The 22,910-nt window shown below is 38.9% G+C and overlaps 1 protein-coding gene across 5 annotated transcripts in view; it reads left to right on the top strand.

Annotated features, from left to right (window-relative positions):
• The window catches only part of LOC129724929 (uncharacterized), a 311,814-nt gene that overhangs the window by 190,392 nt on the left and 98,512 nt on the right, over window positions 1–22,910 (top strand). For 2 of the 5 annotated variants that reach the window (XM_055680217.1, XM_055680219.1), the window contains 4 exons: window positions 10,700–10,883; window positions 11,066–11,123; window positions 11,343–11,503; window positions 11,613–12,177. In XM_055680217.1, coding sequence (XP_055536192.1) covers window positions 10,700–10,883; window positions 11,066–11,123; window positions 11,343–11,503; window positions 11,613–12,177 — 968 coding nt within the window. Of the gene's footprint in view, window positions 1–10,699; window positions 10,885–11,051; window positions 11,124–11,342; window positions 11,504–11,612; window positions 12,178–22,910 lie in introns of all 5 variants that reach the window. The other 3 variants (XM_055680218.1, XM_055680216.1, XM_055680215.1) reach the window with 3 other exon arrangements.

The following is a 22,910-nucleotide window of genomic DNA, read 5'->3' as shown; positions in this document are numbered from 1 at the left end:
GAGGGGACGTATGTTTGTAATGTTTAAGAAAAATCGGCCATCAAGGAGAACGTGGTCAATTTGATTTGTTGTTAGGTGGTCAGGTGACCTCCAGGTAGCTTTGTTGATATCTTTGCGTGGAAAGAAGGTGCTTCTAATCACAAGGCCTCGGGAAGCTGCGAAGTTGATGCATCGTTGGCTGTTGTTGCTCGTGTCGGTGTGTAGGCTGAGAGCCCCTATTACCGGTCTCTACATTGCTTCCCTACCGACCTGGGTGTTGATATCCCCGATGACGATCTTGATGTCCCGTGACGAGAAGCCGTCGTTGCCTCCAACTTCGCGTAGAAAGATTCATTCTCGTCGTCAGGTCAACCTTCGTGCGGGCCATCTACGTTTGATGATGCTGTAGTTGAAGAAAATACCTTTAATCCTCAAGAGACACATCCTCTCGTTGATCGCCTTCCAATTGATCACGCGATCCTGCATTCTGTCCATAACACAAAAACGCGTTCCCAGCTCGTTGATTGCTCCACCGCTCTGGTAGAACTGGGCCTAGTTTCCACGGACTTTCCACACTTTCTCACTTTTGCGACAGATCTCCTGCAGAGCCACGATGCCGAACTTGCGGGGTTGCTCAAGCAGCACCCTGTCTCCGCCCACAAAATTTAGCGACTTGCAGTTCCAGGTACCGAGTTTCTACTCGTGGAACGTTATATTTTCGTGAATGTTCGCTTTGTAATTGTTTAGGTAGGTTGCCTTACTAGGGCCACGTTACCGGGTCTCGTGATGGGGTAGCCATCTTGGGTATAGCGTTCGAGACATCACGTTGCTTTATTCAGCCGCCCGCTCCATGTCGGACGCTGTTAGAAGCCGTCCCTAACCTGGGAAACAGACGCTCAGAAAGACTTGGTTTTTCTCCGAGAAGGCCAACCCATCTCCCCCTTCCCTATCAGCATACGGTCCCACTACGGGTTGGTTACCTTGATCTTCGCTTGGTTACTCGTATCCTGGCTGGTACCACGAGGAGATAAGGATAGGGATTGCTGGAAAGGATGCAATGGATCACAATGGGGTCTATTTTATGCCAACTAGTACGGGTTGAACTGCAGGTACGTTCTGCGCAGCCAACTGCCGGCATTTTTTGCATTTTAGATAACTTCGACAATTTTGAACATTTTAGACATTTTTTAAGGTACCGTGCAAGCGGCCAACTTTGTTAGCTTTTTAATGTATTTACTCAATGCATGAATTTATTTGAATTTATTAAATATTATTGAATTGAATTTATTAAATAAGTACACCCAACGCAAACGGGGAACATTTTATTACTTTAGGGCAATTTTTTATTTCTTATTGTGTCTTATGACTGCGCATTATACACAAAGAGTAACAAACAAAAAGTAATAAAAATTATGACGGCCACACGCTTGTATGTGTTTCTGGAGGAGAACATACAGCCAAGCACCGCAATGCATGTGTTAGCAAGACTTCACTCGCTGCATTTGTATTGATGCAACGATCAGGTTCATTTTTGTCCCCTTCATCCACACATAATCAGAATCTCAACCGTCAACCCCAAATGTCTAATAAGAAACACTTTCGTTTCGTCCCCCAGTGTTTACTTGAAATGGAAATATGTAATACTGTCTGACCAGAGTTGCCAAAGTTGCGAATATTGTCTGGTTAGGCACGAGTATTGTATTTTCAAACAGGTGCAAATGAGTTTCCATGAACCAATGAGTATGTGTTTTAGATATCTTGCAGGAAAGCGAATGTTTTTGTTTTTCTCTAACGCAGTTTACAGATCGTGATGTCATTTCAAGACGCATTTCAAGTCTTTGAAATCATCAACGTTTGCATACCCTATGACGGGGAAAATGCTGCTTGGCAGCTCTTGTCATATTTTTTCTCTACTCCGTATGCGAACTAATACACGCACACTGGATGAATTGGAGATTAAAGAAACTTGTAACATGTGCAACATATGCGACGGTGTGTGATTTTTTTTTTTTGCTTGAGATGGAAAGGGAGCAGTTTTGACAGAAAAAAATCTTGCATGTGATTGAAACGACCATTATTAGATAGTCGTACTCCTGTAACACGTGCTAAATATATGGCAGTATGTGTTGTTACTTGACTGGGGAAGAATTTTATTGCCTTTTAAGTAATAGGTTTGTTACCCAAAAGGCAATTTTGCGCTATTGCTTCTAAAGTAATAAGGAAAAGTTTTGCGTGTACTTTAATAATGCCAGTAATATCATTTCCACAAACGAAATTCTTAGAAAGTTACAATCATTTTTTTTCTTTTACAGTAAACTCAGCTCTCTTTCAGATCCACTAGATTTTTATCCTTCTAAAGATCTGTCATGTATATGTTGGATCATCGACATTTTTCGGTGAAAAGTAGACTCAAAAAGCAATTATTTCCGAACGTTTCGACCTACTTTATTACAAATTTTTTTCGGTCATCCTCAGCGGATTTTGCTACACAATCTAGGTTATACCGGCGTTTCAACTTATATCTAAACGCCGGTATAACCTAGATTGTGTAGCAAAATCCGCTGAGGATGACCGAAAAAATTTTTTAATAAAGTAGGTCGAAACGTTCGGAAATAATTGCTTTTTAAGTCTACTTTTCACCGAAAAATGTCGATGATCCAACATATATGAAATCAAGCGGTGATGATCTCAACGAAACAGATCTGTCATATTCTAATGAAATATTTCACGCGTATTGTTCACGATCGAGTAACAAAAATGGCCAAGAATTTAATCAAATGATCTTCACTGCTTCTTTGGTAAAGCGAAAATGAAAATCAAACAGCAAGCGTTAGGCTGATACAAATTTCGAATTCTTTTTATGTCCAAGGTTATCAAACTTAGCAAAGGGGGTGGCAAAAAATAAATAACACTGAGACGAAAAAAAAAAAATATCTTTGATAAAAGTTTGTGTGCAAGTTATGTCGTTTGTAACTTGCACTCAAATAAATGTTGAAAAATAACACTTTATTATTATTATTATCTATTTCGCTTGCCTTTTGACGACACTCTCTCTGTCACTAGAATTGTTCATTGCTAAATTAAGCATTAATGCTGTCGGAAAATAAATAGAATGAATAAAACGGTATGAGCTTTTTTTTCTTCCCCTTCCAATATTCAAGATTTTTGAAGGGGGGGAGGGAGGGGGTGACATAAAATGAAAATAAAATTTGTAACGGCTTTATTAAAATAAAACGCCAAAATTAATCCAAGAGCAAACATTCTGGAGCCGTATTTTTACGTGGTAGTATTTTTCCCATCCATTACTAGTCGCGTAATGCCATCGCAAACCGAATTTACAAAATTACAGTTCACACAACAAAATTCCGAGTAAATTTTTTTTTTGAGAAAAAATAAAACTCATTGCGTCTGACGGAAGACTTGACTTTTTTTAGAGAATTAACCCTCTAGTGCCCAGTGCCGCCTGTAGACGGTCTTCAGTTGGACCTCCAACAAGCTTCAATAAGAACTTGAAACATGTTTTTAAAGTTTCATAGAGATTTTTTCGAAGTTCGCTTAAAAATTAATTTGAGCACTAGAGGGTTAACATTGCATGATAATGAAATATTTGCTTGTCATGGCATGAAAATAATCTTCATTTTGGTATTGCATAGTTGTTGGGTTCTAGTAGACTAATGAAAGTAGGATAATCCAACAGTTTTCAGGGCGCTTATGGTGGAATATTATGTTGATGTCAATGAATGCAATTTAATTATTTTTTTTCTAAAATCAGAAGCACAATAATGCTACATAGGGGTGACTTTGATCATATTTATTCTCCTACTCACAGCATTGATTGCTATTTAAAGCTGCTCTTTAATTCTTAGGAACATTTGTAGTTCATAACACAGAAACAACGGTTTTTTTATTCGAGCTTCAAGAGCTTCAAGAGTTACGACCGGTGGACGTAGAATTACGACAGCCTGTCTTATGTCAATGTATTTTTTGCAATAGGTTTTGGATTACGATCGTTTTAATGTTGACTCTGTTTGAAGAAAGATGAAAAGAAATTGTGTAAAATATTCTGAAGCCATTTGATTGTGATCTAGTTAAGATTTTCTACCACTCGCGCGTGTTGTTATATCCTCTTATGTATCTTCCTGCTAAATTTTATAAACAACCTTGTAGCTGATAAAGTTAATAAAATGGTTGAAAATGTATGGTTACCGACCGGTGAAATTTTCCTGCCACTCGCCAGAACATTACAACAACAACAATATTACACGCTAGCCTGGGGGCTAATGACGGTCTCGATCATTTAGATTAGTTGAGAGAATTCGTTATCGATATTGTTTTTCGCACATTTTGCATGTTGTAGGATAAGTACTAGGGTGGGGAATCGTTATATGGAAAAAAAGAAATTTGATAGCAGAAAGCCAGAACCAATTTTTTTTTGTTCTGTTTGGGGCCCCAAACAATCCTGAATTTATTGCAAGTCGATTGGTTTTGTCTTCGCTTGGCGCATTGCATTTTAAATTTAAATGGAGATTTGTATGGAAAAAACAACTTTTTTGCATTTTCCATTCTAAAGAGCTCAAAATGGCTCAAACCATAGGTTTCATGACTTCAAATGGTAGGTTTTTTGATGCCCAACAACTTGGCCGAAGACACTAAAGAGCTAGGGTGAGCCAAAAAAATACTAGAGCTGTTCAAAGTTGAGTATGTCGAAATTTATGTTGCAAACCTTTTTTCTGCCAACACTGCCAGTGTACCGGCGTCAGTCAGATTTCCATCAGAAGTTACCTCTGAAACACGTTGTAGATTCTCTCTACGCCTAGAATATTGACCTAAATTTGTTTACTTGATCCAGCTGAGTGTGTAAACTCGTTACTACAGGTTACTTCTGATGGGAATCCTACTGATGCCGGTACATTGGTAATGTTGGCAGAAAAAAAGATTTTCTGCATTTAAATTGACATACTCAACTTTGAACAGCCAGAGCTCTTCTTAGGGACATCTTAGCTCTTTTGTGTCTTCTACAAAGTTGTTAGGCATCTAAAATACTATACTTTAACATAACGTAGTGCATTATTAGAGCATTATTGAGCTCTCTAGAAAGGTAAATGCAAAAAAGTAGGTTTGCCCATATAAATTTTCATGCAAATTTGAAATGCAATGCGCCAAGCGGAGACAAGACCAATCGACTTCAGGTAAGTTTAGAGTTGTTTGGGATCCCAAAAGGAACCAAAAAAACTTGGCTCTGGAAAATCAATCATTTTTCCCCACCTAAAGTACAACGAAACATCGTGCCCCAGTGCTGAGTCGCGAAAATTTCCAGCTCGAAAAGATTCTCGACTCGATCGGGAATCGAAGTCGATATCATCGTGTTAGAGAGCTAGCCGATCGACAACGCTAACCACAGAGCCACGGGAACCACCTTGGTGACCAGAATATTGCCGATAATGATTAAACTCAATTTTATTCACAGTACTACAAACCTCCCAGCTGGTCTCGAGATACGATTGTCGTATGTTCGAGCCTCACGCGACAATTGAGGGGCTAACCATGTTCCAGCGGTAGAGGATATGCTTCGCCAACTTGAGCGTCTGTTCACCAACATGGTGCGGCTCAAAACAGCGTCTGTTCTCCATGTTAGGGGCGGCTGATCGATGTCCTGGTGGCAGCGTGGGACTCTAAACAGTGCTAACACGATGGTCCTCTGACGAGACAGGGGTTGGTGCAGGCCTTACAAGCCAGTCGTAAACATCTTCAGTACAGGCTCAGTAAATTCGGACCGGAACAATGGGCCTATGCCGATTGGAGGGTAACGAAAACGGGCTAACGTTTGAAAACTCGGATTATGGAACTGCGAGTCCCTTAATTTTTTGGGAAGTACCCGCATTCTTTCCGACTTATTGAGGGTCCGCAAGTTCTACATTGTAGCGTTGCAGGAGGTATGCTGGCAGGGAATATCGGTACATACTTACAAAGATCGTTATACCATCTACCAAAGCTGCGGCAACACACATGAGCTGAGCACAGCTTTTATTGTGATGGGTGAAATGCAGAAGCGCGTGATTGGGTGGTGGCCAATCGACAACAAAATGTGCAAGTCGAGGATTAGAGGCCGCTTCTTCAACGTGAGCATATTTAACGTACACAGTCCTCACCTAGGAAGTAACGACGACGATAAGGAGGATGGAGCAATCTGGACGGATGAACGTGAGGTGATCGACAGGTAGAAGCAGCACTACAATGATTATCTGAATGGCGCAGAGACAGAGCACCAAGACGGCAGGAGGAACGACTTCGTCAGCACAGCGGATGAGGGAGACATTCCGATCCCTACTATTGGTGAAGTTAAGAATGTCGTCAAGCAGCTCGAAAACAACAAATCAGCTGAAAAAGATGGAGCTTATCAAACTGTCTGCACCAGCTGATAGTCAAGATCTGAGGTACAGAACAGCTACCGGAGGAGTGGAAGGAGGGAGTAATATACAAGAAGGGTGACAAGTTGGAATGTGAGAACAATCGAGCTATCACGACTCTCAACGCAGCATACAAAGTGCTCTCCCAGATCGTCTTCCGCCGTCTCTCACCGCTAGCAGGGAGGTTTGTTGGAAGTTATCAAGCAGGTTTTGTGGGTGGGCGACCGACAACGGACCACGCTGCGGCAAATCCTCCAAAAGTGTCGCGATTACCAAGTCCCCACGCACTATCTATTCATCAATTTCAAGGCCGCCTACAATACTATCGACCGTATAGAGCTATAGAAAATCATGAACGAAAATGGTTTCCCTGCGAAACTAACAAGACGATCAAGGCCACGATGGATGGTGTACAGTGCTGTGTGAAGATTTCGGGTGCGTTATCAAGCCCGTTTGAAACACGCAAGGGACTTCGACAAGCCGACGGTCTTTCCTGCCTCCTGTTCAACATTGCGCTTGAAGGTGTGATGAAACGTGCGGCCTTTAACATGCGGGGTACGACCTTCAATAAATCCAGCCAGTTCATCTGCTTCACTGACGACGTGGACCTTGGCGGAAGGACGTTCCAGGCGGTTGCTCAACAGTACACCAAGCTGAACCGTGAAGCAGAAAAGGTTGGATTGAAAGTGAATACGTCAAAGATCAAGTATCCGCTAGCAGGAGGAACCAAGCGCGATAGGGCTCGCAGAGGCAGTAGCCGACTGTCATGAGCCGCTGTCATGAACTGTTATGTGTTAATTTTTTATTGATTGAAGAGTTGTAGATTGCAGATAATGCTAGCAGGAACGTCCTCTAAACCCAGGTAAAAGGAGATTACTGTAATTATCCGGAGATTACCTCCCAGGCCCAGGTCTCCCAGATGGTCTCGAGGCCTGCTGGCCTAACAAGTCAGTTATCGCAGGTTCGAGTCTCGGTTCGGGGGATACCGTTAGTATCAGTAGGATCGTAGCGCTAGTCCTGCAATTTTTCTGTACACTAAACAGTCGGCTGCGAATTCTGTGTATAAATGAACAGAAGGTCAAGTTGCGAATCGGAATGTAGCACCAAGGCTTGGTTTGACCTCTCAGCCCCGGATACTTGGTGCGAGAACCGGAAAGGTCGTAAAGCCTGTATCAGACTAGCCGCTGCAGCGGTCGACCGCTACCGCTCCGTTCTTTTTCAACCAATCAGAGCACAGCGGTCGACCTTTGCTTTTTGTTGTAGGCATGTTGTTGTAAGCACGCTATGACGAAAAAAATCAGTGACAAATTCGCTGTATTGAGATGCATGTACATGTACAACTGAATAGCATGCTTTACGTCGCGCACAGGCAGGAAGAACAACAGTAGTATAATCACTGAAATCCATGGCAAACGCAACGGCAACGTTGCAAGTCACTCCATTTTGTTTCCATCGGTTGTTCCGTTTTTACATTGTAGCCAAGTATAAATGACAGTTCTAGTAACAGGTATGCTACATTTTTGTCTATCCACGCACACAAACAAATCTCGTTATGAAAATTTTCGCGTTTTGTATGGGATTCGGAACATTTTTTGGGAATTTCTCGTTTTATATTATTTTATATTTGATTTTTTTGGTTGGACAGTGAATCTCCAGTTGAAACACACTAGCAATTGATATTATTTGAGATTTAGTTTGAAAAATTGCGACAATATGTCGAAATCAGTGCTGATAAAAGTCATTTTCCCCAGCAAAATTCTGCGAAAATTACAACCAATCATTTTCAATTTTCACTTCCAATGATCGCAGCACTCTTTCAGATACACTAGATTTTCGTCCTAGTAACGTGCTGTTATACTCAGATGAAATAGATCGCGCGCATCGTTCACGGTTACGGAATAAAATTTGACGACAAATCCAACCAAATGATCCTCACTTCAAAGCGAAAAAGAAAAACAAACAGTCCACTCAACCAAAATAAACCTCACCGAAACACTTTTTCACTGACACTGACCGATGCCTTGACAATCTTCGTTAACTAATAAACTGATTTTGTTGTCTTGCTTTCATCGCATGAAATATAATGAGGTGTTTTGACAGTTCACTTCCATGCAAAAAGCGGGAAGGGAGAACTTTGAAAGGATTGTAAAAAAATATCGTTTATGGATGCTTTTTTTCACTTTCACTCAAGAGTGTCAACAAATATCAACCCTGGTCGAAATAAAATACACTAAAGTCGCTTTTTAAGCGGGGGATACGTGCCGCGTAAAAAGAAACCGCGTAAATTCCGGAATCCACGTAAAAAAAAACCGCGTAAATTCCAGAATTCGCGTAAAAAAAATCGCGTAAATTCCGGAATCAGCGTAAAAAAACCATCGTTAATTTTGCGTTCCGAGTGAAGGGGAACCGAAATCCGGGCAAAAAAAAAAATACCGCGTAAATTCCGGAATCCGCGTAAAAAAACCGCGTAAATTCCGGAATCCGCGTAAAAAAACCGCGTAAATTCCGGAATCCGCGTAAAAAAACCGCGTAAATTCCGGAATCCGCGTAAAAAAGCCGCGTAAAAAAAACCCGCGTAATAAAAAACCGCGTAAAAAGCGACCTTAGTGTATATAAAAATGCTATATTTCTAATAGTTGGAGCATATTCTTAGTCATTGTCATAGCTCATGACTTTTGTTACTCTATGAAACATAAGCGGTTCTATTTAGAAGCGCTATTAGAGTACAAGAAAAAAAAAGAAAAGTGCAAAAAGGCTGCCGGCAAAATGATAAAAAACAATATATTTTACCTCAACCTCAGCATATTTATGTATTTCTCACAAATAAAACATGTTTCAACATCACTTCTAAAACTTTTCAAGAAAGTCTGTTTTATAAGTTTAGTTTAAAATGCATAATGATTTTAAATTTCATACAAAATTGGAAAAAGTTCATAAAGCTCACTAATACTAATGCATCGAAGTGAATAACATACCTTGTAGAACTGTCATTTATACCTGGCGCAGTTCGTCCCCCTTTTCATATTCCTTTATTTCATCACTTACGTGGCGCCGCCGGGTTGCGGTATTAGTCTTCTCCACAAGTACTTAAAACAATCCCAGGGGCTTTTTCAGCATGCAGGTAGCAGTTTCGTTCATCGTTACGTCGCTATTCCGTTTAATCGATTCGGTTGCGAAAAAGGAGGTGAAATCAAGAGAAGGACAAAGTTCCGTTCATCTCGTGGCCATCAATTTACGATAGGTCGAGTACATTGCCTTGTACGTAAGGAATATTTTGCGCGTTGGTGCTGGAGTACCTGTCAATTTGGCGGCTGTAATAGAATACCTTGCTGCAAACACGTTGAAATTGGTGTGGGACATTGCTAGAGATAACGCCAATGTTATACTGGAGGTGAAGCTGCGCAAAATGCGTCTTTTTTCTGGGAAATTTATGAAACGCTTCGCATCACGCCACTCCACTTTAGTATACCATAGACCCTAAGATAAAACGAGATTCATTCCATCATCCTTTGCAGTTGACAATCCGCAATGGTGAGGAATTGAACAAGCTTCTATCCGGCGTCACTATTGCCCAGGCAGGTTTTTTTTTTCCTTTGTGGATTTGTTCATTGCAACTAGAATCGTTGATCTATTGTGAGTTACGCCCGGGTGTCTGCTGTATCCCGCATTTCTAAAACAGAAATAACAATTAAAGTTTCCAGTGCATCGAGAATTGTGACAATAATCAGGAGCGCATTTATAACAATTTCTTATTTTTTCATACATTAATTTATCGTCAAATATGTATCTATTATGCTTGGTCTGAAAATATTAATAATTAGTTATACTTGATAATATAACAACATATTGATCATTTATAAAGAAAAAAAGCACATTATTTGGCCGTAAAAGCACATATAAAAGACGAGGGAACGGGGGTTGACCAAAAGAGATCACGAAAAATCAGCTATGCTTCCGTTTGAGCAGTCCATGAAGGCAGACAATGAAGACTAATCTGTAATCTGATCACCTTTTTCGGAGTTAAATTACAACTTTTAAAGTGCGTTATTATAGCACACTGAAACTCAGTAACTCAATTCAACTGTTTATTGAAGTTCATCAAGCTGTGCAACAACCGTCCTTAAGAATGCCCAAAAGTTACATAATCCCATCCGCGAGGTCTTCCACTTTGATGGCGGCGTGCATAATTAGGGGTTTCGGCAGCACTGACACCATTAACATTTAACCTCCGTCAAAGCTACTGCGATATTTAAAATTAACTCTCACTTCTCTCTGTCTGTCTCTCTTTCATTAATTTTCACGCACCATCGCAGTAGAAGATGCCGATGCCGATGAAGAGGACGGACACAACGGCCGGGATGAGCGGGACCGCGAGATTAATGGCGAAAAGGAGAAACTGGACGAGGATGGATCACTGCTGGACGATAGTTCTCCGGAGCCACCGAACGGTGAAATTGTCTCGATACTGCGGAAAAACGGATCTCTACTACAGAGCCAGTAGGTTTCTCATAATATACGTACATCATTATAGCTAGAATTACCACGGAACCGCATGCGAACGGGTTTCGGTTAGATCTATTATGCACAATATAGGCTGCTTCTGAAACTCGACAGGCCAATGTTGATGCTTTGGTATTTATAACTTTTTCATTTTCTTCCTGCATGCTATCACCATCAAGGGAAATTTCCACCAGCCAACAGAACTTTTTTCGAATGTTGGATCAAAAAATTGAAGAGGTAATAACGATTATTATTTTTCGTCTTCAATTACATCTGCGCCGCCCGTAAACATGTGATTCGATAAAGGTAGAATAAAAATATATTGGAGCTTGCCAGTGACAGTACTTTTTTTCATTATCCCGTCCCAGCTCGGATCATATGTTTATGGGTGTCACGAAATTAGCTTTTGATGCTATCAAAGATCCATTTTCTCATATTCGGTTTTCCCATTCGCAGGGACCCGACTATGATTCGAGCAGCGAAACCGAACTGGCGCTGGAAGAGGCACGGATGAACGCCCTGGTGCATCACTGGGAGTCGGCCAGCTTAACGACGTCGATGTGCTCTTCCACCAGCCGGTCACTCCAGGGAACTCCGGTGCGACAGGTGCCACTCAGGTAGGAACGGATACCACTCGTAAGCTAGGTGTTCACGACAATCGGTTTCAAACCCCAATCTTTATGCCAAAGATCAAACAAATCGATATTTCTCTGATTGTACTTACAGGCAGCCACCACTGAGGCCAACATTCCAGCAACCGCTAAGCGCCGAACTGCTCTCTCAGCAGCAACTGCTTAAACAGCAACACCAGCTAATCCTGCAACATCATCAGCAACAGCTGCAACAACAACAGCAGCAGCAGCAACAACAACAACAGCAGCAAATCATACACCAAAACTTCAACATTAACATGAATATCAACAGTCCGAAGCGGGTAATCGGTAGCGGGAATGCGGTGAGTGTGGGCGGCATCCCGGTGGGGTTAGAAGGTCGCCAGTTGCTCTCGCAAACCATCATTCATCAGAACTATGGCGTTTTACAGCCGACCCAAACCGCGTCTCAGTTACGTCCCAGCTCGGGGCGGACTCTGCCGACACCGGTTCAGTGTTTGCAGCTGTCCTACTACCAACAGCAGCAGCAGCAACAACAGCAACAACTACAACAGCAGCAGCAGCAATCCCAGGGTCTAATCGGATCACTGGCGGGCGTAGGCTCCTTGCAGCAATACCAACAACAGCAAACGATACCACCTCATTCGTACTACAATGATATTCTGAGGCATCCTCTACAGGTAGGTGCAGAGCCTAGTTGCGATGTCAAATAAAATTTCTTTTTTATATTTTATATACAATATACCTTATGCTGAAATACAAATCGATCCACCAGACTCATTCAGAGCTGTGTCTGAATATACTGCCCATGTTCGACATGGCATTTGTCCTTTAAGTGAAACCTCACTCAGCGATTCCACTCAGGGCCAACATTTGATTGACACAGACGGACATACGTACAAAAGTACCAGAGAAGCACCGACATACCGAGTAGCGAAAGCTTTCCACGAGACGCTCGGATTCACGGATGCGTTATGTTGTATAGCATTCGAGTTTAATCATGTGTCCTCCTTCTGCGGGGGCCTCATAAAAAGCTACTTATCTTTCTTCGGCTGGTGGTGTGGGGGGGGGACTTCATTTCATCACTTGGTGTGACGTACCATCCCGCGTGCGGGAGGGTAAACCTTGGGGCCAGTGTAAGTGTGATTGATTTTCTGTCGGATTCCAGCCTCGTCAGAGGTTATCAAAATAATCATCATCAACTACAAGATGGTGACGGAATCGAAAAATTTACGATCCCGCTAATGGGTTCTGGCATGTAAAGAAATGTGACTCTTGGTTATGAAATTTTGAGCTGAGCTAAGAACTTTACAGCTATGACATATTTAAAATTTGCAAAGATTATCGCCTTCATATTCGATGTTCGTAATATTGTTTGTGACGTGTCCCGCAGAAAGTAGTCCATGGTCAAATCTGTAACCAAATTGTCATCATTGGACAAAATTTTGAGCTTGGTTGGTGTCAACATTTTCAATATATTTTCTGTAATAATTTTGTCAAAAGTTGGTTCTTATGTTTTATCTTTATTTTTGTTAGTTTTGTTAATATGTTATTCATGATTTCAGTCTTTATTTTTGTAACTTTTTTGGTCATACTTTTTGTGAGGCGTCTTGAGTCTATTATTCACAATCACACATGGCGACCGTGACAGGGTGCTAATAATAATGTCATCTATGTTCATAGATTTTGATAAGTAAACATACTGTTTGTCGTGCTACGCTTTGAATTATCGCTTACAATCTATAAATGAAGAGATACTCTCTTCATTTGTTAGTGATTCGTTGAAATTGACCACAGTTTTATTCAACATGACTACTTTTTGAAATTAAATCTCAGAACAGCTTCAGCGTCAGGAACTGAAGCCAAAAAACGGTTTAAGCATTTTTTTTAATAATTAGCAACGGAATGATTCTTTCAAGGCTCACTCTAAAGTTTCTCCCGAAGTTTCTGGTGAGCATAGTTGATATGTTCGATTACAATAACTACCTTATTCTAGGTCTTAAAATGTCAACCAGTCAAACATGCCATTATTGCCTTGCCGGATATCGAAACATCAGATTTTTCATCATTAAATCAAAACAAAACTAACTACTGATTGATTCAACTATAAACATTTTTTTGTAAATTACAAAATTGTTTCACATTAGAATCCAAACAATATGCTCGGAAATTATAACTGTTTTAAAGCGATTTCTTTTATTTTTAATAGCACATAATAAGTAAAATTATTTTGGTTTTGAAAATATGTTACAAATATTGTGCGTTATTGATTTTTTAATATTTTTTCAGTTTCTAAGTTAAATCACGGCAACTATGTAAATATACCTAATTATTAATATTTTTCTTTCAAATTAAAATTAGTTAATAATTCTCAATCATCGTTTTGGCATGATTTTCGTTCACTTCTGTTTTTGCTGTTCTTTCACGGTTGTCATATTTTTCATTATTTTGCTCACCGGGTTTATCATTATTATTATTTTATTCATAATGCTTCTGTCTTACTTTGTTTATATAATTTTGACAATAAGGTTTGACTACGTCTTTGTTTTCTATACTAGATTACACTTTGTGAAAATGAAAATGAAACTGGCAAATGTTGCGTCAGATTTCAAACGGTTATAGCAAGCGAACGACTTAATGCATCTTAGTCATTTATATGTCGGTGGATAGATAAAATGTGTAACAATTGTTTGATATAATGTTCAACATTGTTGCTTTACTGCTTAATGGTGGAAAAAGGTGAAAAGTGTCAAGGTCAAGCTTTCCCATACATTTCACTCGTTATTGGCTTGCTTCCCGAGCACAGATAACAATAACATGGAAGAAATAAATTCCACTGCCTACATATTTTGACTCAACAAAGTGTTTTGGTTTGTTTGTCTTTCTCTAAGCTGCGTGGCCACGCCCTAATGGCAAAAATCTGCTCTGAACTCGATACAAAAGACTGCGTGTAGAAAATTCAGCTTCAGTTTAGTTTGTTACACATAACATTGACATTGAGAAACGAGAGCTGCATACGAGTCAACTTCCAGGCACTGCGGAGCATTTTTTTTAATATCGCACGCTTAGCCTTAGGGCTAATAGCGGTCTCGATCAACTAGATTAGTTGAGAGAATTCGTTATCGATATTGTTTTTGGCACATTTTCTATGTGTAGGATAAGTACAACGAGACACCGTGCCCCAGTGCTGAGTCGAGAAAATTTCCAACTCGAAAAGATCCTCGACTCGATCGGGAATCGAACCCGATATCACAACCGTTTGGGAGAGCTAGCCGACCGACATCGCTAACCACAGAGCCACGGGGACCACACTGCGGAGCATGTTACCATTATTTTGCATACGGCAGCAACAGCTACCATCGTTCGCTGTAGGATATTTTGCTGGCACAGCTACTGGAGGGCACAGCGGAGAGTAAATTTTATGCGCGGCCAACAAAATATTCATGGTGCGATTATCAGCGTTCTGTAGAACGAATTTCTAACTGCATATTATGGAATCGGTTCTTTTCAGAACTATAGATGCTTGAAGATAAGAGTTATGAGAATTTCCGCAACTACTACTAGTGTAAAATTTTCATGTATTCATGCATCGTTAATTTTAAAATAACGACTATCAAAAATAAACGGTAGTGTTACCTATGAACATTTTAGCGCAGCATATAATAATATTTAGTTTAGCATATATTATATATTTAGTCCTACGTCACCATTTCATACAACCCCTAGGGCTGTATACCTTGTAGTATTTAATTGAATTTGTGATGGCTTTGTAATTTTAATTTTTTTTTTAATTATTTTGTCATGATTTTTTACATGATGGTTAAAATATTTTTCGCTATATATATTTTTGTCATGATGTCATGCTCTTTTATCGCTGGTTTTATCATGATTTTTGTAATGAATATTTTATTGAAATTCTTCTTAATGTCGCCATTGCTTTTTGAATATTGACACAGACGTAGCCAGGATTTAAATAAGAACGAACAAGGTTTTCATAACTCTAGAAGGATATGTTATTATTGATGTTAAAAAAAGAAATAAAACAAATGACTCAGTTTTTTGGTTAATTTGTATTTGAATAGAAGACTAAAAATAAAACTATTTTTCGAATCATGTTCAAATCACCACAACTCCGCAAAAAAGTGTTCAATCTTGATTTTTGTAACTATGTTTGTCATGCTTTTTGTTATTATTTTGTAACGATGTTGAACCAAATTCTTCGTATGAGTTTTACTGTGATTTTAGTTTGATTTTTTCTTAATTATGATTTATTCTAATACTTATAATTTTTTTGCTTATCGGTTTTGCTGGCATTTTTCATGATTTGATAATGATTCTGTCATTTCATTTTTTTAGCTTTGCTTTTATTTTTTTAATTTTTATCATATTTTCTCTACAGATTGTTGACGAAAATCATCCGTCATAACGGATTTGTAATTCTTTCATAGTACCCAATTCCAGTAGACGAGTCGACTCGACTCTTCTATAATTCGGCCCATAATTTGGGTAGAGATTTTTCACATAACATTTGTTATGTGCTGCTGTCGTTCATTGTAACATTTTTAATGAATTTTAGGATGACAGATAATTTTACGCGATTTCATAATGATTTTGAATACGTATTTTATTATTTGTTTGCAATAGAATAACGAGTTTTAAGAACTGATATCGAAAACGCACTTGTGGTTTTTTATGTAACGAGAAGTATCATAACAAAAAAATCAAGAAAAAGAAGCCGGTTTTTTAAAAACTAATGTATCTCCTCTCAATCCCTCTTCTCTATCTATTTTTTCCTTAATTTTTCCCTCTCTTTCCTAACAAACTTTATCTTAGCGTTTTCTCTGTTCCATTTCCCCTTCATTCTGCCCATTTTTCTTCAACCTTACAGCTCTCAGCCTTTCTCTATTTCCGTCTCTTTCTATCCCTCTCTATCTATCCCTTTACCATTCTCTGTCTCTCCGTTTCACTCGATCTATTTTTATTTCTATTTTGTATTTCTATCTCTAGCTCGAGCTCTAGTTTTAGCTCCAGCTCAAGCGCTTGCTTTAGCTCTAGTTCTAGCTGTAGCTCTAGCTTTAGTTTTAGCTCTAGCTCTAGCTCAAGCTCCAGCTCTAATAGTAGCTCTAACTCTAGCTCTAGCTGTAGTTTAGTTTCAATTTTAGCTCTAGCTCTAGCTTAAGTTGTTCCTCTTGCTGTAGCTTCAGCTGTAGCTGTAGCTCTAGCTTTAGCTTTAGCTCTAGTTCTACCTCTAACTCTAGCTCTAACTCTAACTCTAGCTCTAGCTTCAGTTCCAGCTTTAGTTCTAGCTCTAGCTCTAATTCTAGTTATTGCAAAGACAGCTTATTATTAAAGAAATTGCCGCACAAAGACGCATTAATAGAGGTACCTACCGCTGACGCTACTACCCGCTGCTATCTAGTTAGGATCATCCTTGTCGCCATCTACTAGTAAAATGCCGGGTTTGAACAGAGGCAGGTTCTTATATAACCATGCCATGGCAGGTTTACTATGTCGAAATCTGCGTTTCAATAAGGCTTGACAATTTTGAATAATACAATAGCCTTGAACAATCAAATTATTATATATTTTTCCCTTTTTTTCGTATTTTCATTTTACACCGCATTGTAATCTTCCAGAGAGACGTTGTTGTACATCGAAATATAATATTACAATGGGGTGGACCTAAGTACACAAACGCCATGTTCTATAATAAGCTGTAATGAAAATTTTTCTGATCACGCAAATAATGGATTGTCAAAATAGAAAAATAACCTCTCGGTTTTATATTGGCTACCAATGTCGCCAGTGTTACCAGTAGCTAGCAAAGGGAAAATGTGGAAATGTGTAAATAATACTGCACGGTGCTACCACAGACCATTATTGTAAAAAGTGCCTTCCTTTAGACGTCTTCGGTTTTTTCGATCAATCCCCCTAACAGCTAGATGAAAAAAATGGTATTGGTGGTATTCAAGACACGACCGCATGACGTTGGACTACGGTATTCTTATTTTCCATTAAAACAAATAATAGAGAGAATTGCAACTCTAGTATTTGCTGCAATTTTATCTAGTGCATTTCTGATTGCTGGGACGTTAAAACGTTATAAATAATAATATATAGGGTAGGGAACGGCTCAAGCAGTAGCACCTATTTTAATCAGTCGAAGAAAACAGGCCTCAAACTCCTGCATTTCGACCACTATCGACAATTTCAATGATGGAAACGAAAACTTTGATTGTCTAGCTGTCTTACGAATATAAGAAATACCGTTAATCACAAAGAAATCTGTGAACGATTGCAATTGAAACAAATCGACCTATATTGCAGCCATTCAGGAGCCACTTCAGGTGCTGAAAAAAAAAACGCCTGCAAAACAGATGGAAACTGATTAAAATAGGTTCGGGGTGATTTGAATAGTGTCCCTCGATTGGTAACTTTGATTGATGATTGTCAAAGTTTGCTAACTTAGTTTTACAATCCGAAAACAAGTTCTGACAGAGGAAACGATAGAGAGCAGATTGATATACTACTGTTTGAGTTTCACCCAGCACATTTCGAGTATTTCGTCTAAATAAACAGGTGGTTCCTAAAGCTGCTTAGAATATGTTCCCTACCCTACTAAAAGAATGAATAACTTTTATTTAATCGCTGTCATTTCATACATATTCGAATCAAACCTTTGTTCGTAGCTGCACCAGCAAGACAATCATTTAATTGAGCGAATTGGTAAAATTTTCCTATCTAAGCAAAAAGCAAACTTAACGAAACTATCTGAAATTGGAGCCCAGAACGATTCAAACGAAAATTTTAAATTTAAAAATTGTTTGACATTAAATTGATAAAACTCATGCTCGGTTAGCTCCAGCCCAGCATATAACTTCATGTATTTAAACAAAAAATACGTTTATTTCAATAACTTAATACAGCAAGAGCTCAATTACACGTTTTTCGGTAGTTGTTATCAAGGTTTTGGCGAGTGACAGGAAAATATCTTAACTTCTTCAATTGTGATTTAGAGCATTTCTAACTGTTTTGTTATTTTTCACGATAGCGACAAGTTTGTTTCTTTCTCTGTGTGCGAGAAACAAAATCAAAACCGCGGACCGAGAAACCAAAATGAAAATTTAATGAATGCTTTTTGAGAAAACTTGCAACTCTTTTTACCAATAATTTATGACACTCAAAACAACCTGTTTTGATCTAAATGAAATTTTTAGTAAATAAGTGTTGATCATTCATAGGCAGTAATTTTTTCTCGATGACTAAAGACTGGCTGAAGAAGTTAAAATCGCTGCTGTAAAATCAAATTCACAACTGTGTTCGTTAAGACGTTTTAATATTTTTAATGACAATATTAATCTTCGATAAACACCCGCTATAGTTATCCACACACATGCTATAACTATCTATACACACGTTAAAACTATTCATACACACGCTGTAGCTATAGTTTTTTATACACACATGCTAAAGTTATCCATACACACGCTATTCCAATCCATACATCCGATACAACTATCTATAAACACGCATAAGCTATCCAACCATGTGATATTACTATCCATACATACGCCATAAGTAATCATTACACACGCAGCAGCTATCCACACACACGCTATAACTATCCGTACACACGCTGAAGATATACACGCTATAGCCATAATATGCTACACATGCTATATCTTACACACGCTATAGCTAGCCATACACACGCAACAGCTCTAGCTATCGAACAGAATGAAGATATGCAGCTGCCCACTACCTCCGCCGCTGCTGCCTGATACCACCGCTCTGGTTCTGCTGCAGCTCAGTTTCGCCACTGGAATCAGCCACCGCTGCTGATTATTCAAGACCGTTCTAGTGGCCTTCCACTTGTTAACTGATGACTACTATGAGACGACGCAGGTTATTATATAGCCCAAAGCAAAAATCCATTCGCGAGCAAAGGGGAAGCGAGCTTGTGATTGGTTGAATGTGCACGACTTTTAATACAACTTTTAGCTAGTTTGGTATCGAAAACATATTTAAATTAGTATATGACAATCTTGCGCAATATTTCCCCTATCAATCAAGCCATTCCTGTTTAGAATCTGTTCAGTGGTAATGATAAAAGAAGCATTTTAAAATGGTGTTGAAACACCTGTTGCAGCTACCGAAAGCGAGCTCGTTATTGGTTGAAAGCTGCGAGACTGTTTACAAAGTCAGATCGGTTGTATCCGTTAGTGTCGACTGTGCTTGTGAAGAGAGGTAGTGATTGGTTGCCCGGTATGATTTAGACAATCGATGTGATTTATCAATTTTTCAATAGTGTATCTCGAACAATAGGTTATTTTTGTTACATAAATTCAACCGTAAAAGAACTTCTGATCGGTTGATGTCAAAACCTCGAAATTCTGAAAAGAAATGACTGATATATAAGCGCTCAAAACCTGACCACTTTTTCCTGGTTTTCCCTGGTTGAATTACTAGATTTTCAAATTCAGGTGCCTAACTTCGATATAGACGTTAGTCCAACGTCAAAATACTTCGTCTTATTTTAAATATACCAGCTTGCTTCCTTCAGCAAAGTTCTACAACTTTTGAAATTTGAAAAAATAAAAACTGATGAATACTGCGACAACAAACACGAAAAATATGCTAGAAAATAAAACCGATTGTATTCAACTTCTGTATCCTTTTTTTATTATTAATAGTATATTTGACACGGCACGATAAATTGTTTGTTCAACTGAGCCTGATACAATTTTAATTTAAATTAGATCTAGAATTAGAAACTATCAATTTAAAATAAATATTGGAACTATGAAATAGATTCTCCCACTCCTATCTATTTATTCTTTATTTTTTTCTCTCCCAACATACTTTTTCTTAGCATTTTCTCTGTTCTATTTTTGTCTCTTTCTACCTCTTTCTTCAAACTTAGAACATTCATTATCAGCCTTCCTCACTGCCTTTCTCTCAGCCTCTCAGTTTTCTTCTCTTTCTATTCCTACAGCTGTCTTTGTATCCCTCTATCTCTCTATCTGTTTATCTTTCTCCATCTCTTTATCCCTTTCTTTATTTCTATTTCTAGCTCTAGCTTTAGCTCAAGCTCTAGCTCCAACTTTATCTCTAGCTAAAGTTCTAGCTCTAGATAAAGCTCTAGTTCTAGATCTAGCCCTACTTTCTAGCTCTAGTTTCTAGCTTTAGCTCTCGCTATAGCCCTAACTTCAGCTTTCGCTATAGCTCTTACTCTAGTTCTAGCTCAAGATCTAGTTCTGGTTCTTGTTCTAGCTGTGGCTCTTGCTCTTGCTTTAATTTTAGTTCTAGCTCTAGTTCTAGTTCTAGCTGCTAACTATGGTTCTATAGTTTCTAACGCTAGCTGTAGATCTAGATCTTGTTCTAGCTATAATCTCAATGCTAATTCTAGTTCTAGCTCCAGCTCAAGTTCCAGTTCTAATTCTAGCTCTAGATGTAGCTCTAGCTCTAGCTCAGGCTCTAGTTCTAGCTTCAGCCTTAGTTCTAGTTATAGCTGTGGCTGTAGCTCTAGCGTTAGCCTTAGATCTAGCTCTAGTTCTAGTTCTAGTCATAATTGTAGCTTTGGTTCCAGGTCTAGCTCTAGTTCTAGCTCTAGCTCTGGTTCTAGCTCTAGCTCTAGCTCGAGCTTCTAGCTCTAGCTTCTAACTCTAGCTCTAGCTCTATTTCTAGCCTCGGTTCTTGTTCTAGTACTAGTTCTAGCTCAAGCCCTACCTGTAGCTTTAGCTCTAGCTTCAGTTCTAGTTCTAGCTCTAGCTTCTGGCTGTAGTTCTAGCTGTATCTCATACTTCTACCTATAGCTCTAGTTTTAGCTGTAACTGTAGTTCTAGCTCTAGCTATAACTAAAGCTCTAGTTCTAGTTCTAGTTCTAGCTCAAACCATAGCTCTAGCTATACCTGTAGCTTTAGCTCTAGCCCTACGTTTAGCTCTAGTTCTAGTTCTATCTCTGGTTTTAGACCTAGCTCTAACTCTAGATCTAGCTCTAGCTGTAGCTCTAGCTGTAGCTTGAGCTCTGGTTCTAGCTCTAGCTCTAGTTCTGGCTATAGCTACTGTAGACTTTGAGTACATTCAGTGCTGAATATAATATGCGTTGTTTATGAAAATTTGTTATAATTTGGCTGAGATACGATTTGATGAAATCGTAGATTTCCATCGTAATTTTAGATTATGGTCCAAAAATGGGGTTTCGACCATAACTTCACATTTTAGAGGTGCTTGAAAATCTTTATGATTGCCAAACGGAAATCTGATACGAGCATGTTCTCCTGCTCTAGTGCGGAGAACTTCCAATGCTGTTTTTCTCCTCAAAACCCGAGCGAATTTTTTTCGATCATCTGAATTAGAGTAACTGAGAGATAAACTTGTAAAACCATATCGCTTCTTTAGTGGATGTATTCTTAGATTCACAGCCATACTAATTTGTATGTATTTGTATTTGTATTCTTAGATTTACAGCCATACTATTTGTATTACTAAATATATTTTTTCTTTGAATTAAAAAAAAATAGTTTTGAACTTAAATTTTTGAGCCAAACCACCAGAAAATTCAATTTGGTTCTGCAGTTTTTGTTGAAAAGAATAACAACAATTGAATTCCCATCAACATATAAGAAAAGCTTTCTTAGAACCAAAGAAAGCCGTTTCATATCATATAACGCCGGCTCTCAATTATAAGGATAAACATTTAATTGTACGACTGTCACAAAAAAAAAATCGATTTCTGAAAGTAAAGTGCCTCAGGTTCTGCTATAGATTGCCCGTTTCCACCAATAGAGAAAACCGAATAAAGATTGAGTAATTCCCTCGGCGCATTAATGCTTCCTGTGGAAATTATCGGAATTATACTGCACGCAATCGGTGTATTGACTCTTATATCGGCCTGAAGGTTAGTTCGGAGCACGAAATTAAACATAACAAACAATAACAGACTTTGACAAGTTCGATGGTTGATTTCATGACCTATATATTATTGCTTACACAAATGTTTATACAACCAGGAAGGGTGATTGAATGTACCTACCTTTTTTAATTTTTTAACTGTCGGCATTCTTCTCCAAATAACTTATTCCTGACGCAGCTTCACGGGGGGTAATTTGTTACGAGTAGCTAATTAATGAATACCTACCCCTTCAACGTTTCCCACGATGGATATTTTGAGTAGCTGCAATTAGTTAACGCAAAATATATACTGGTAATTGTCCACGGTTCTATTGTTGATTGCCACGGTTACACGCTCCCTGCAAGAGTGTGAGTTTGGTCGACAAACGAACGTTCATCCCGTTTCGCAGTTAAACCCCTCGAGTGCAAATGGTAAACCAAAACGAATGAAAAATCTTCATACGTTGATATCAACAGTAATTTAATTTCTTCTATAATCGCCCGGCCAGTTTGCCACTAA

This window comes from Wyeomyia smithii, chromosome 2, assembly GCF_029784165.1.
Source record: "Wyeomyia smithii strain HCP4-BCI-WySm-NY-G18 chromosome 2, ASM2978416v1, whole genome shotgun sequence".
In the NCBI taxonomy this organism is placed as follows: domain Eukaryota; kingdom Metazoa; phylum Arthropoda; class Insecta; order Diptera; family Culicidae; genus Wyeomyia; species Wyeomyia smithii.
The sequence above is the reverse complement of the archived record's forward strand: the minus strand, read 5'-3'. Positions and strand labels throughout refer to the sequence as shown.